The sequence below is a fragment of the Garra rufa genome, chromosome 3 (assembly GCF_049309525.1).
Source record: "Garra rufa chromosome 3, GarRuf1.0, whole genome shotgun sequence".
NCBI lineage: Eukaryota > Metazoa > Chordata > Actinopteri > Cypriniformes > Cyprinidae > Garra > Garra rufa.
This window is the reverse complement of record NC_133363.1, coordinates 37499798-37516670: the sequence shown is the minus strand read 5'-3', so window position 1 is coordinate 37516670 and position 16873 is coordinate 37499798. Positions and strand designations below refer to the sequence as shown.

General features: G+C 37.5%; 1 protein-coding gene across 1 annotated transcript in view; it reads left to right on the top strand.

Moving 5' to 3' along the window:
• Positions 1–16873, top strand: part of chd9 (chromodomain helicase DNA binding protein 9) — a 43274-nt gene that overhangs the window by 11868 nt on the left and 14533 nt on the right. The window contains exons 3-16 of the mRNA XM_073836606.1: positions 5192–5300; positions 6383–6520; positions 6747–6815; positions 9121–9176; positions 9376–9493; positions 10068–10154; positions 10265–10402; positions 12212–12333; positions 12997–13240; positions 13863–14039; positions 14125–14268; positions 15332–15587; positions 15680–15890; positions 16276–16288. Of these exons, the coding sequence (XP_073692707.1) occupies positions 5192–5300; positions 6383–6520; positions 6747–6815; positions 9121–9176; positions 9376–9493; positions 10068–10154; positions 10265–10402; positions 12212–12333; positions 12997–13240; positions 13863–14039; positions 14125–14268; positions 15332–15587; positions 15680–15890; positions 16276–16288 (1882 nt within the window). The remainder of the gene's footprint in view (positions 1–5191; positions 5301–6382; positions 6521–6746; positions 6816–9120; positions 9177–9375; positions 9494–10067; positions 10155–10264; positions 10403–12211; positions 12334–12996; positions 13241–13862; positions 14040–14124; positions 14269–15331; positions 15588–15679; positions 15891–16275; positions 16289–16873) is intronic.

Below are 16873 nucleotides of genomic sequence, written 5' to 3'. Positions count from 1 at the left end.
GGGTGAGTAAATAATGACAGAATTGTTGTTTTTTTAGTGAACTATCCCTTTAACATACTATTTATTATTAGTATATTAAATTAAAACATGTTAATAATAAGTTCCAGAGGCATTAAAATACCTTACAAATAAAAAGATAGATTGTATTAATATTGCTTTGTCCTGTTGTGTGACACTTCCTCAAGATTTGTGCTTTTTCACCATTTCCATACACCGCACTGCACTAGGATCAAAATTAAATCATCACTTGAATATCTTCTCTGCTGTATTTAGTTTTTATCCACCACGTAACTCCTGTCTGCTTTCTCTGTTGAGGTGAAGATGATAAGTATGTTGTGTGGATTGTGGTGTAGTACAAGAGATCATCAGTTCAGACGTCACAAAAGGCTGCGCCTCTACAAAAAGAAAAAGAAAACTCTTCTGAATCATAAAATGACAATGGGACACCCTACGGCAGGGATCCTCAAATCTTGCCCTGGAGGTCCAATGCACTGCAGAGTTTAGCTCTAACCCTAATCAAACACACCTGAGAATGCTAATCAAGGTCTTCAGGATCATTAGAGAATCACAGGGAGGTGAGTTTCATCAGGGTTGGAGCTAAACTCTGCAGCGCATTGGACCTCCAGGGTAAGATTTGAGGAACCCTGCCCTACGGTCTCTTGCACTTCTTGAACATGGACAAATGAAGGCCACAAGACCACAAGTGTGTGATTTGGGACATGGCCATTGAAAATGGTCTCATCTGCAGTGAGCTGTTTGCTTGACTGCTGCCTCACAAATTTTAAATGTCATTCCAGTCACATCTAATGTGAAAGGTTTGAGGTTGTAGTCAAGGTAGAAAAAAACATGTAAACGTGAGTATATTGAGTATGTTATGCATTCAAGTAGTCAGGCTCACAAGCAGCAACCTTTTAAAAATCTGCAGAGCGTTGCAACAAACCCCCTTAAGTCAGGAAAATCCTTGGCGAGAATAACCTTACCTGTTACTACAAAGGGTTTCTTAACTGGAGTGATTTGTGGTAACTGGGTGCTGGATATTTATTCTCAAATCACTGTGGAGACATGGAAGCAGAGGTGGGTCTTAGATCTTGCTTTCATAAATAGCAGGGTTGGTGTCTTTGAGCCTGCGGTGGAGAGCAAAGCCAGAAACCTACTGACCCGCTTTGCACCAAACTGCACACTACAGCCAACAGCTGCCATTAAAGCAAACCATGTGATCTCAGAGTCTCGGAAAGAGAGAGAGAGACTGCAGTCAGTCACACACACCCATATTTATAACAGTACAGTCTGCCAGACACATTATGGCTGTGTCGATACAGCTTCCCCCTCGTGCTATTGCATCAGTACTTTAATATTTTTTATATTTATTCATGTGTTCATTCATTCGATTATGGAGGAATCAGATTCTTAGTGCGGTCAGAGATGCAGTGGTGGGCCAAAGTGAAACAAACCATGCAAGATAGATTGAAACTGACACCAAATTCACTGAGTTTCTTTCTTACACGTTTAGCACTGTTTTAAACCAAATATTACACATGGATTATAAGTGTTGTGTCGTCTTGTGAAATGAATGAATACTGGATGCTAGTATAGACATTATGTTAAAAGAAAGATGAAACAGATTTCTTGAATACATATATGGTGAATTTTTCATTGCAGCTGTGATTTTAAACTCAATTTGTGTTTGTGCAACCATATGGTTGTAGGCGCTTTTAGGGTAAAGACTGAGAAATGAGCGTTTGTGTATATGTAGCCTAGGTTACAACCCTGAAATATTAATGCAGCCTTCTGCGTATGCTGCCAAAAACCTTCCACTTTCATCCATCGAGCATGTGTGCATGCATTTAGATGTGTTTGGCTCTGATTCATATAGGCTTTATATACTGATGCATCAAAAATAAGAGAAACACAAACACTAAAAATCTCCATCTTCTTTATGACTTTCCAAACCACCCAATTGTCAAACATGCAGTCGCAACTACAGTCAATAAGAAATATTTTTATATTTACCTTTCGTCATATGTTGTGTGTGTTTTGTTTGTTGGTAAGTTGACTTTGAGCTGTTATAAAGATATTTTCAGAGCACTTAAGTTGGTTATGTGACAAAGTACAACCATTAAAATGGCAGGTGATTTAAGTTCCTTAAAGAGTCACTAACTAAATGTTGACCAGCTGGGATTTTGGTAAAGCATTTTTGATACATTTGCAATTTAAAGGTCCACTGAAGTGCTTTGAAACATGCAGCGTTGTTCTGTGTGTTGACATAATTTCAACTGAAACAGGAAGACACTAGCCACTAGCGTTTCATTTATATCACGGCTTGGGCCAGAGCCTCTGAACTCAGTAAAGCCGCATTTAACATTGTGTTACAGCCGTAATCTCATATATATAGCTTTCTCTGTAGAATTCAGATGGGTCCAATACATTTTGTGGTCTGCGCTGACTCACGCATATGGTCTGCTCCATGCTATTGTGTCTCTGAATCAGACCAGCAGACTGTGTGCGCACTCCAGCAGTTCACGTAACTATATAGACAGTAAAGAAACTTAGACGTTCAAGGCCCAGAAAGGTATTAAAGACATTGCTAAAATAGTCCATGTGACATCAGTGGTTTCAACCTTAATATTATGAAGCTACGAGAATACTTTTTGTGCACAAAGAAAACAAAAATAATGACTATATTCAAAAAATCAAAAAACCATGCAATCACAAAAGTACTAAATTTTTTGGCCTTGAACGTGGTAGTTGCGTTGCTGTCTATGCAGGGTCAGAAAGCTCTCGGATTTTATAAAATATACCTTAATTTGTGTTATAGATAAATCAAGATCTTATGGGTTTGAAAAACCACATGATTGTGAATTATTAATGACAAAATTTTCATTGTTGGGTAAACTGTCACTTTAACATTTAAACTACTTTTTTATATAAAAAAAAATCCTCCATATTCTATTATTTTTCTCTTTAAAACAGTAAATACAATGTTGGCCATATTGGCCTGTTGACTGGTGCCTTTTTCAGCAATTCTAACACAATGCATGGGGTAAATCTAAGAATGCTAAGAATGCAGTGTAATGACTGTCTGACTCCACTGTGAATCTAATGACAGAGATACAAATAGTCTGCTGAAGAAAAGATCAGTGACTGTGGCATTTCGTTTGCCTTTGCATTCAGAGTTTTATCTTTTTTATCCTTTATATTTGTTTTCTTGTCTTGTACTCTAGAGTTCCATGTGGCTTGGTACAACACCATGAGAATGTGAGGACAAAATCAATATTTCTTATGACTAGTACAGTCAAACTAAAATTTATTTAGTAACATTTCTTACATTATCACTGTTTATTCACTCTAATTTAGAAATTTTAGAATTTAAGAAACTGTCAGAACAAATTAATCTTGATAATGTCTAATAGCTTTGATAGAAAGGTACGCAATGGATTACAATCCAACCAAAAATTCAGACAACTTGACAATATTCACACAACTATCAATACTTTGTTGACCGATTACCAAGCAATCCTTGTTTTTTTCAGTCTGTGGTGTAAAAAGGTTGCATTAGCAATTAAAGAAAAACACTTAAGCAAAAACATGGTCAGATCAAAGTGTCTGACGAAATTTGGTCCCAAATTTTTATCGATTTTACTGGTAGTCCACTGTATGAAGAATTTTTGGGTATAATATGTCACAGTTTTCACTTAAATAAATCAACTATAGTGTCCTGCACCCACTAGTAAAAAAATAATTAAAAAAAAAATATCTGGTGTCTGAATAATCTTTGTTTTGACTGTATGTACAAGATGCAAGAAAACGGCTAAATAATTGCTTTGTCTTAGACAAAATCTACTTGTCTGTCCTATCTGGTCTTTTCTATGTTATCATATTTATAAAGTGGTAGAAAGTTGCGGTTCATTCTGGACCCTGTGTGTGTGTGTGTGTGTGTGTGTGTGTGTGTGTGTATTGTTAGGTCCCTTGACAGATTAGACCACAAGAAAGATGTTTAGGGTGTTAAACTGGCTTACCTCATATGCTTTCTCAGGTTAGTTCAGTCCAACTCTGTCTGTTCACACGCACACGCACACACACACACACACACACACACACACACACACACAGTGTAGTGAAGACCAGCTCTCAGTCTCATTTCACAGCTGCTGAGTGGAGCTCGTGTGTCACTCACAGGATACAACATTACTGCTTCCACCCACGCCGCCAGCTTCACTCTGATCAGGTCGCTAGGCAACCAGGATATCACGTTGTCTCAGAGACTAGTGAAGTGTAACATCATCCAGAGAGGAGGACCCAGAATCAGAGCGAGAGTGAAAGAGCGAGTGATGCACACAGCTGATGTCCTGAGAATCATTTCCTGTTCATCAGGACTGTGTGCCCGGTACTGGAGAGAAATTGCAAAAGTGTGACTGTTTTAGTCTCCAGCATGCAATCATTTGACTCTTTGCACTCAACATTTTTATGTGTGGCAAAGGTTTGGCTTCATTACTTGACATTTACAGTGGAGTTAAGCGAGACCAGTGTTTAGTGTTGTTTTTATATTTCTTAATATTATATAAAAGTTTGGGATCAGTAAGATGTGTTATGTTTTTTAACAAAGTCTCTTATGGCCATTAAAGTTCCATTTATTTGATCAAAAATACAGAAAATGTGTTTTTTTAATTTTAATATACTTGAAATAATGTTAAGATTTTGTATTATTTCAGCTTTATTTCAATTACCCGAAATGTTTTTTAATAATTTTAGTTTTAGTTACAATAGCAAAGCTTAGAGAAATGAAAGTGTGTGTGTGTGTGTGTGTGTGTGTGTGTGTGCGTGCGTGTGTGTGTGTTTATGGCACCAGTTCTTATGTTTTATTTGTGACCATATGAAAAGTGGCATTACAGTTTTACAGCCTCTTGGAAACATACTCTAGATTACCTCAGGTTTCAAAATAAATGCATAGGCTTTGCCATTCAGAATCATATGATTGCAAATGGGAATATAGCTTTTTGTTGTGAAGGGGTATCATAATATAAACTAGCAATGTGCTAGTAAATCACAAAAAAATCAGACCTTTTGCCAGGATTGACAAGCATCCATTTTGTGTTCCCATAAAATATTTTGAGTACTACTGGTTTCTTCTGATTGAATTCCAGTGGGTATTGGTGTTAAAATAAGTCTCTCTGTGTGTTCTCCTCTTTTACAGGAAAATCGTTATAAAGCTTGGAAAGAAGAAGCGAAAGAAGACAGAGTCCTCTGAAGAACTGTCTGATGATGACAGACCAACTCGACGATCTTCTAAAGATGATGATTCTGTGAGCTTTGGAATCTATTCTTGATACTTTTCATGCTGTCTTATATAAGCATTTATCAAGAAAAGTTTTTGTAATTGGTCATTTATGAAGTAGGTGGCACAAACCGTATACACTGAACGCGTTGAACAAAACGTGGTGCTTCCTGCGGCATGTGTGTGTTCAGTACAAGAGCGAGAGAGACTGAGAAATGACTGCTGTACCCTCAAATGAATTCCATCTCTTCTGAAATGACTAACCTCTCATTCCCCCATCCATGATATACTCCCCTCCACCCTTCCAGATATAATTATCCTCTTTAAATACCCCTGTGTTAATTAAAGCAGTGTGCTTTTGATGACTCAGTTAGGCTGTCGGAGTTAAAGCCACAGCCATGTGCATTCTGGGAAACACTGGGGTCTTGTGGCAGGGCGGGTGGGTCTTTATTTGGTCATTGTGAGGTATTCTCATCCTCTCCATTTACTTTAGCTCAAACACATTTAGGTCATGTTATATTTGGGAGGACACACACACACACCCACCCACACACACACACACACACACACACACACACACACACACACACACACACACTCTCTCTGCTGTACTAATTTATTAAAGGCCCCCTGATGGGCATCTCTGATTTGCTGAGTGAAAAAATAAAATTCTCCTCTTCTCTTGGTCACCCAGAATGAGATTTACATGGCTCAAGAAGCCCCCTGGGGCAAGTTTATCTCAACTGTACTCTAAAAATATTTAAAATACAGTTGATCATTTTTCTATTCTTTTATTCAGCAAGGATGCATTAAAGTAGTCAAATGTAATAACATTTATAATGTTACAAAATGTTTCTTGAGCACCAAATCAGCATAATTTCTAAAGCATCATGTGACAATGAAGACTACAGTAAAAATTGCTAAAAATTCAGCTTTGTCATCGCAGGAATAAATTACATAAAAAAAACTGAATTTTAAATTCTAATAATATTTTACAATATGTCTGTATATGCTTTGATAAGCCTAAGAGACTTCTTTCAAGAAAGAACTGAAAATTCTTACATACTCTTGAAACCACACTCATTTTTGTTTGTTTGTGTTTGTCTACAGAAGCGGCGTTCGAATCGGAAGGTCAAGAGGAAGAAGTATGAGGATGATGGTGAGGCTCGATTGTCTGAAGAAGAGATGAAGGTCATCGTCAAAGCCAAGAAGAGCGGTCACAAACAGCCTGCAGTGCAACTGTTTGTGGTGAGCACATAAAACCTCACTGTATTTAGCAGCACACAGACTTGTTTCTTATGATGTATCCCAGCATGCACAAGCAGGTCTTTGATCTTGAATATAATATTCTATGTTTAGCAAGAGTAAAGCCGGTGCTTGCTTTTGTGTGTGTCTGAGATGGATGTTGTGTGTGTGTGTTTAAGTTGATGTTGTGGTATGAAGTGTCTCTGATCTGGTTTATATTGGTTTATAGGAGAACCCGACTGAGGAAGATGCTGCTGTGGTTGATAAAATCATGGCATCTCGTGTGGTGAAAAATGAGGTATGAGTTTCACAGTCTTTGTTTTTCATGCAGTTTTATTCAGGGAATTATGGCCCTGTTTGCACCTGTTATTTACATGATGGTAGTGTGCCTCACAAACACTTCCTGTGGCCAGATGTGATCAGATTTTGTCAAGGGGAGGGTCTTTAATTTTATGCCTGTGTACATCACACCGCATGCTGATAGAGATAAAGCACAGGAAATGGGGGAAAACAACAGAAAATGGAGTGTGTAGTTGTTTTGGAATATGCTGGAATTTTAATCTAGTCTCAAATGTGACATTTCAAGCAGAATGCTTATAGTTTTAATCTATATCAAATTTTAATGTGTGTGCTTCATATGAATCTGTTTTTTAATTTAGCAAATGCCTCTATCCCAAGTGAGTTATCTGTGTCACTGAAACACACTCTGTGAAGTTTGTATACGCACAGTATGTGGCTTTTCCAGTTTTTCTTTAGGAAATATTAGGGCAGTGCTTAAATGATCACTTATGATAGGAGCACGCGAAACAGATATTAAAGAGCAGGTCAAATGGGTTTTCAAAAAATATCTCTTTTGTGGTTTGTAATGTAGATATCTTTCAATGTAAACATTATACATAAAGATATTGCCTCTTAAAAGAAAAGAGTCACTGGATACGTTAGCACTCGAATACAGTTTACAGTTTAGCAAGATGTTTTTATGGGCATGATGTTTTTATGTAATTACTTTAAGAACGGATTGGAGCACAATGTTATTGTTTTATGTAAAGGTGCATGCTAGGGTTGCCAGGTTGTCACAACAAAACTCGCCCAATTGCTACTCAAAACTGGCCCAATCGTGTTTCGAGGGGGCCCCCCATTAAAAATTGCGTTCCAGGGTGTAAAATACACGCTTTTTGTCAGGGTTCCCCTGGTAAATTCGCATTCCAGTAGGCTAAATATGACGTTTCGGGGGTCGCTTCAACCTGCAACATCTAAAAACAACCACTGACTAGGCAACACAGATGGTAGAGCTTGCTAACTTGCTAAAGTACTCCACTCTGTGCCAATCACAACAGGCTTGCCCAGCTGACCAATCAGAGCAGAGTAGGTTTTCTGAAGGGAGGGGTTTACAGACATTACGCAGACAAACCGTTTCAAAATCATGGACAAATGAATGGAAAAATTGCAATGTTTTCTGACCTTAGATGCATTTAAATATGTTTAAATGGACTCCAACACAATATTAAGACACTTTAAAAAAAAGTGCTCTTTAACACCTGGTATAAATGGGGTCTGTAATATTCACACAGACATTAAACCCATTTTGAATATGATTTCAAACATTGTAGTGGAACAAATCTAAACACTATTCTTTAGGAGCTGAGAATAAGGAACTTAAAGGGATAGTTCACCCAAAAATGAAAATTACCCCATGATTTAATTACCCCTAAGCCATTCTAGGTGTATATGACTTGATGAGTATATGTTATATTAAAAAATGCCCTGCCTCTTCCAAGCTTTATAATGGCAGTGAATCAGTCCAATCATAAAAAGTACACCAGATTGCTCCTAAAGCTTATCAATGCAATTTTTCTGTAAGAAAAATATCCATATTTAAAACCTTATAAACCATAATATCTAGCTTCTGCTAACTGTCATACACACATTCACAATATAATGCCATTCTGAATGACGTAGGACGTAGGCGTAGCGTAAGTTCCGGTGACTAACACTAAAAAACACTATTCATGAATTAGAAGTACCAAACAAGGATTTGTAAAGACAAATGTTGGAGAATTTTGATATAAACCAAGAGGAGACTGGTTTTTCTTTGCTACCTTTGCTCCTGTAAACAAACCTTGGTTTTTGCAAGGCTATCATATTCCCGTAAGTTGGACCTTACGCTATACCTGCATACTTAGTCATCCGTTGGAACACGGTTCTCTCGCGTGTGCGCATAAATTGGTTAGCGGAAGCTAGAGATTACGGTTTGTAGTAGTAAATATGCATTTTTTTTTTTTACAAAAACGCATTCGCTAACCTCACAGAGCCATGTGGAGCACCTCTTATGATGGATGGATGCACTTTATTGGACTATTAAATATCACCACCCATTCATTGCCATTATAAATCTTGGAAGAGTCACATTTTTTAAAAACTAACTTCGATTGTATTCATCTGAACGAAGAAAGTCATACACACCTAGGATGCCTTAGGAGTGAGTAAATCATGGGGTAATTTTAATTTTTAAGTCAACTATACCTTTAGTATATGTTAATATTATTGTACATTATATTTAATATATGTATAACACTATACTGTTTTTATTCTTCATTCAACAGGTTTCTCCAGGGGTGGTGGTAGAAACAGAAGAGTATTATGTCAAGTATAAAAACTAGTAAGTCAATTATGCACTGCTTTTGTCAGCTTCAACAGTTTTCTCTGTTAGCTTTCAAGCTGTAAAAAATTATGTTTTTCATATTGTTAATAACCGGGTGCAGCGCAGAGAGCAATTTAGTCATGTGTTGATGAGCACGCATAATTTAGCGTGTGTGTAAGGAGCATTCAGTAATTATGTAAACGTGTGTGTGTTGTAGCTCGTATCTTCACTGTGAGTGGGCGACGGAGCAGCAGTTAGAGAAAGACAAGAGGATCCAGCAGAAAATCAAGCGCTTCAAGATCAAACAGGCGCAGAAAGCACACTTCTTTGCTGATGTAAGAATGCCTGTGTTTGTTTGTAACTTCAGCAAACACTGGCTTCTCACTAAAAATTATTTGTACAATGCTTCTCAGGTTCTTATTTGTGACCCTGGACCACAAAACTAGTTGTAAGTCACAATGGTATATTTGTAGTAATAGCCAAAAATCAATAGTATGGATCAAAATTATAGCTTTTTCTTTTCCAATAACCATTAGGATATTAAGATATTAAGATCATGTTCCATGAAAAAAATGTAGTACATTTCCTACCGTAAATATATAAAATCTTATTTTTTTATGAGTGATATGCATTGCTAAGAGCTTCATTTAGACAACTTTAAAAATGATTTTCTCAATATTTAGATTTTTGAACCCTCAGATTCCAGATCTCAGCCAAATATTGTCCTATCCTAACAAAGCATACATCAATGGAAAGCTTATTTATTCAGCTTTCAGATTATGTATAAACTTACAAGAATTAACCCTTATGACTGGTTTTGTGGTTCAGGGTCACATTTAGCCATGAGAATCACTGGGGAGACACATAGGATTTATGTGTTATTATTAATGATGTATATGTGTGTTTAAGATGGAGGAGGAACCATTTAATCCTGACTACGTAGAAGTGGACAGAGTTCTCGAGGTCTCATACTGTGAGGACAAAGACACCGGAGAGGTAGCCAATTGTCTTTGAACTGTCTCTGTAGTTCCTGGAGAGATGCTTTCTCTTTGTTTATGAGGGCAGTGCATTAAGTCCTAAAACCTTCTTTTGGTGTGCACGCGTAGCCGGTGGTGTATTACTTGGTGAAATGGTGCTCATTGCCGTATGAGGACAGCACATGGGAGCTGAAAGAAGACGTAGATCAGACTAAGATCGAAGAGTTCAAAAAGCTGCAGGCAGCAAAACCAAGCACCAACAGAATGGTGAGATTATCTCTCTCTTTCTCCCTCTTTTACCATTTATAATATAATACCAATCAAACATGTTTTTATTAATAATTATATCTAGCGAGTATCCATTAGCATTTCTATTTCAAATAAATGCTGTTCTTTTGCCCTTTCTATTCAGTGTTGGGAAAGTTACTTTTAAAAGTAATACATTACAATATTGCGTTACTCCCTAAAAAAGTAACTAATTACGTTACTTTTTATGGAAAATAATGCGTTACATTACTTTTGCATTACTTTTTAAGTCTGTGCAGGGCTTGCTTATTTGTTTTTTATACAAAAACTTTGGGTTTTAGCAAAAAGTGAAATGAATAAGCCTAAGGCAGAAGGAAAAGTAAATTCACATCTGTACAGTAGAACTGTTGGAAAAGGAAGTTCGACACTCTTTGGCAATGAGAAAAATGAAGCACAAATATTAGTTAATCTAAAATAACTTTGGCTTGGCTTGAATTGGATCAACAAAGGTCAGCAGCAAAGACATTGGTTAACAAAATGGGATTAAATACATAAAAGAAACAAAAATGTACTCAGATATTCTCTTGTAAATGAAAAAGTAATGTGTTACTTTACTAGCTACTTAAAAAAGTAATCTGATTATGTAACTTGTGTTACTTGTAATGCGTTACCCCCAACACTGTTTCTATTCATCTAATGTATTAATCATCCTTAAAATGTATTATGGTTTCCACACCACAAAAATATTAAACAGCACAATTGTTTTCAGCATTGATAATAACAACAAATGTTTCTTAACCAGCAAATCAGCAAATTAGAATGATTTCTGAATTCTAATTCTGGTTGCATGTTAAAATATATTAAACTAAAAAAGTGATTTTAAATTATAATAATATTACAGTTTTTTTTTTCTGAGCATAAGAATACAATGTTATTATTTAAATGTATTCACAATTACTTTCTGAATGTAATTGCTTCTGAGCTCCAGGGACCTGAAACAACTCTTTAACATGCCTAAAGTTTGCTTTACTGGATATATCATATTTGCTTCTCCATCATTTGATCAATTACTGTTGCCATAATCAGTAGAAACTGTACACAAACTTCCCGTTATTTTTCCCGTAATTTGTATAGAAAGGAGATATTTGTGCTACAAAGTATTTAAAGGGTTAGTTCACCCAAAAATGAAAATTCTGTTATTAATTACCCACCCTCATGTCGTTCCAAACCCGTAAGACCTTTGCTCATCTTCAGAACACAAATGAAGGTATTTTTGATTGAATTCGAGAGCTTTCTGACCCTCTATAGACAGTGATGTAACTGTTCTCAGGCACAGAAATGTACTAAGGACATTAAAATCGCCCATGTGACATCGGTGGTTCAACCGTAATTTTACGAAACTACGAGAATACTTTTTTGTGCATTGTGGTACTCAATAATGATGGAGGGCGGTGATGCTTTAGAGAGGATTTGTTGTGTAAAGTCATTATTTTTGTTTTCTTTGGGTGCAAAAAGTATTCTCATAGCTTCTTATAATTACGGTTAAACCCCTGATGTCACTATGGACTATTTCAACAATGTCCTTACTACCTTTCTGTGCCTGGGAACATTTCAGTTGCATTGCTGTCTATGCAGGGTCTTTCATCAAAAATATCTTAATTTGTGTTCTACAGTTCTGGAAAGAGTCATTTTTGACAGAATTGTAATTTTTGGGTGAACTATCCCTTTAAATATGCATAAGCAAAAGTGTCTGGTTAAACTGCATTGCAGGTATTACTGTGTATACTGCAAGCTTGTATACCAATTACTGATTTTTGCATGCACTCTCAGGAACGTCCACCGGCGAGTCACTGGAAGAAGCGGGAGCAATCACGAGAGTATTGTAATGGAAACTGTCTCAGGGATTACCAGCTGGAAGGGGTCAACTGGCTTCTCTTCAACTGGTACAACAGGTAAGTGAACGCTCAGCCCTGAAACAGGGATCCTTCCTCTTGAACCTTCCTCATATATGTCAATTATTCTACTGAGAGGAACTCATCATATGGTAAACCTTTTATCTGTGAGCTACTGTCTGCTATATACTTTGTGTCCTTGTTCTTTTGCTTGCTTTTCATGTATAGATAGATAATTGAATGGCAGATAGATGAGAGAGAGCTGTGTGCATTGAGTGTGGTGGAAATCTAATCTTCCATTCAGACTACAGACAGCATTGAGACCATCAATGAGATAATGAATACAATAAATAACTTTTAATTCCAGCTGTACAAAAGCAACTTACAAACCTAATTTGAATGTCGTTTAAGTGTTACTATAATACATTAGCTGAATTTTCAGGCTTTTCTGTGCCTTGTCCTTGTTCTGGAGATGCTGACGCTCACTGTTGTATTTAATATGTGTGGCTGTGTGTGCCGTAGCACTAGATTTCAACAGGCATTGTGTCAAGAAGGTCTAATATTGCTATTTTATTTCTATTCTCTTTTTTTTTTTTTTTTCATTTCTATGAATCAATTTTACACCTACTCTTATCATTTAGCCTGGTATCTTGTGCGTGGGAAAATTAAAAAAGCAAAACCGTAAAAAAGGGTACTATGATGCCTCTCTGACTCAATTTGCAGGCGTAACTGTATTCTGGCGGATGAGATGGGTCTGGGAAAGACCATCCAGTCCATTACATTTCTGGAAGAGATCTATCGCACAGGGATCAAGGCGCCTTTCCTCATCATCGCCCCTCTCTCTACCATCGCTAACTGGGAGAGAGAGTTCAGAACCTGGACGAACCTCAACGTCATCGTGTACCATGGCAGTGTGGTCAGCAGACAGATGCTCCAGCAGTATGAGATGTACTTCAGAGATGCTCAGGTGAGATTTCACACCCACACAGCGGAGGAAGGTCAGCCTCACATTGATCCAGACCTCTTAACTGTAATTCAAGGCTTTTGAATTGGTTACCTTTCAGTATCATGTTTTGTAAAGGAGAAAGATAGAGGGAAAAAGCAAGCCACAACTCAATTATGGTTATTTTATTACTTTTCAAACTAAATTTAATTATGCAGAGTGTATCTCTAGCTGAGGAAGTCCGTGTAGTGATGCTTGATATGCAAAAAATCAAACATCAACGTTATGGTTGGGTGGTATTTCAGTATGTACAGTTGAGGTCAAAAGTTTACATACACCTTGCAGAATCTGCCAAACGTGAATTATTTGACCAAAATAAGAGATCATACAAAATGTTATTTCACACAAAAGATGTTTACACACAGTCAACAAGAGAAGATTTTCCATAATGCATTTTGTTGAATTTCCAGTAAAAACACCAATACATTATATAAAATAAATGTTCTAAAGCCATTTTATATGATTTAGATCATATCACTTACCCCTAATGTGACTGTATAATGTTATACCATGCACAACCTCAGGCAACACAAAAACTGTGGAAAATATATGCAGCCAATATATTATCTCTCTTCCTCTCCTACAGGGTCGTGTGATAAGAGGTGCTTACCGGTTTCAGGCAGTCATTACAACATTTGAGATGATATTGGGAGGCTGTCCAGAACTTAACGCGATAGACTGGCGCTGTGTCATCATTGATGAAGCCCATCGGCTCAAAAATAAAAACTGCAAGCTACTGGAGGGCTTCAAACTTATGAATCTGGTATAAATAAGACATTTTTGTACTTCTATTCAAAACTTATCACAGTTGTCTTGTCTTTTTAACTTGATATCTGTTGACCTTTTAGGAACATAAGGTTTTGTTGACGGGCACTCCACTACAAAACACAGTAGAGGAACTCTTCAGTCTGCTGCACTTCCTGGAACCGAGCCGCTTCCCTTCTGAAAGCACCTTCATGCAGGAATTCGGAGACCTCAAGACTGAAGAACAGGTGCTGTGTTTGTATAAATTACTTTGTTTGAATTTATATGTACAGTTGAGGTCAAAAGTTTACACACCCCTTTCAGAATCATTAAAATAAGAGGGATTATACAAAATGGATGTTATTGTTTATTTAGTACTGGCCTGAATAAGATATTTCACATAAAAGATGTTTATATAGAATTTATAAAAATGACACGGTTCAAAAGTTTACACCCCCTTGATTCTTAATACTGTGTTCTAACCTGAATGATCTACAGCTGAGTTTTTTTGTTTAGTGATAGTTGTTCATGATCCCCTGTTTTGTCCTGAACAGTTAAACTGCCCACTGTTCTTCAGAAAAATCCTTCATGTTTCACAAATTATTTGGTTTTCCAGCATTTTTGTGTATTTGAACCCTTTCCAACAATGACTGTATGACTTTGAGAACCTTCTTTTCACACTGACAACAACTGAGGGACTCATATGCAACTATTACAGAAGGTTCAAACGCTCACTGATGCTTCAGAAAGAAACACAATGCCGTAAGAGCCAGGAGGTGAAAACTTTTTGAATTAGAAGATTAGGGTAAATTTAACTTACTTTGTCTTCTGGGAAACATGTAACACATATTTTCTGTAGCCTTTGAAGGGCAGTACTAAATGAAAAATATGATATTTAAACAAAATAAGAAAAATGTACACACCTCCGTTCTGTTCAAAAGTTTTGACCCCCGGGTCTTAATGGATAGTTTTTCCTTCTGGAGCATCAGTGAGTGTTTGAACCTTCTGTAATAGTTGCATATGAGTCCCTCAGTTGTCCTCAGTGTGAAAAGATCAAAATCATGCAGTCATTGTTGAAAAGGGTTCAAATACACAAAAATACTGGACAACCAAATAATTTGTGGGACCTAAAGGATTTTTCTGAAGAACAGTGGGCAGTTTAACTGTTCAGGACAAACAATGGACTCATGAACAACTATCACTAAACAAAAAAACACTTTCAGGTCAGAACACAGTATTAAGAATCAAGAGGATGTAAACTTTTGAACTCTACTGTATGTTTTGTATATATTGACTTTTCTCTATTTGTAGGTCCAGAAACTCCAGGCCATCCTGAAACCGATGATGCTGCGTCGACTTAAGGAAGATGTGGAGAAGAAGTTGGCGCCTAAAGAGGAGACCATCATTGAAGTGGAGCTCACCAACATCCAGAAAAAATACTACCGCGCTATACTGGAGAAGAACTTCTCATTCCTGGCTAAAGGAGCTGGCCAAGCCAATGTCCCAAACCTGCTCAACACCATGATGGAACTGCGGAAATGCTGCAACCATCCCTACCTCATCAAAGGTACAACTACACAAACCTCAACTGCTGTCAAAACCAACAAGCCTACATTAGGCAAGGTCCTAAAAAGTCTAACACTTTCTCTTCACCTCTAGGGGCTGAGGAGAAGATCTTAGAGGACTTCAAGGAGGTGTACAGCCCCACAGCAGTAGATTTCCACCTGCAGGCTATGATTCAGTCAGCAGGTAAACTCGTTCTTATTGACAAGCTGCTCCCCAAGATGAAGGCCGGTGGACACAAAGTGCTCATCTTTTCTCAGATGGTGCGCTGCCTGGACATCCTGGAAGACTACCTCATCCAGAGAAGGTAGGAATCAAAAACATCCTAAAGCACACAAAATGTATAGTACTATAGTACTGTGAATGGCTTTCGTCATGTTTCTGCTGAGTTCATGGGGTTCAACTGCAAACTGTGACGTCCTGCTCCACTGTATTTGTTTTAGATACATTAGAGTGCATATATGCAGTTTTAACAAGCAATCTAATCTGCTTTTTTGGCAAGAGTTCAATGCCACATTTGCTTGCCCTGGTTTGAGTTGTGTTCACATGTACCTTATCTCTCTGGCACTTTATACACAGCCCTCTGCTGTTGAACCCTTTTGCATCACCAATATCACGTTTTATGCAGGGACTAGGATTAGTTTCTTTCCTTACAAAAAACAGAAGCCTTATTCATTTTTCTCTTGCCTCAGCTTGTCTGGGATAGTCTGGTAGTGTTGTGAACTAAGTGCTGTGCATGTTGGCTGATGCAGTTAGGGTGCTACAGGACATAGACACTCCAGGGATCCCACATCAGGCACACAGTCCCAGAGGCACAGCTCTGCCCTAAGTGGGTCAGAGAAAGCAGGAAGCAACATGGAAAAATATGAGATAGTTACTGTGACTAAAAAAGAGAGGAAGAGATAAAGCACATGAATGGAAAGAAAAGAAAAGAGTGTTTGGAAGGAGCTAGGGATGTGCTAATGCAATGCTGCTCTTGGGTAATCAAAATTATGCCACAGATGCTGATTCAGCTTTACTTGTATTGAACCCAGAATATTCCCTTAATACGTTTAGTTCATTAAAGGAGAAGTCTAGTTCCAGAACAAAAAAAAATTACTCACCCCCTTGTCATCCAAGATGTTCATGTCTTTCTTTCTTCAGTCGATGAGAAATTGTTTCTTGAGGAAAACATCTCAGGAATTCTCTCCATATAATGGATTTCAATGGTGCTCCCAGGTTTGAACTTCAGAAAAGCAGTTTAAATGCAGCCTCAAGTGGCTCTAATCGATCCCAGCTGATGAAGGAGGG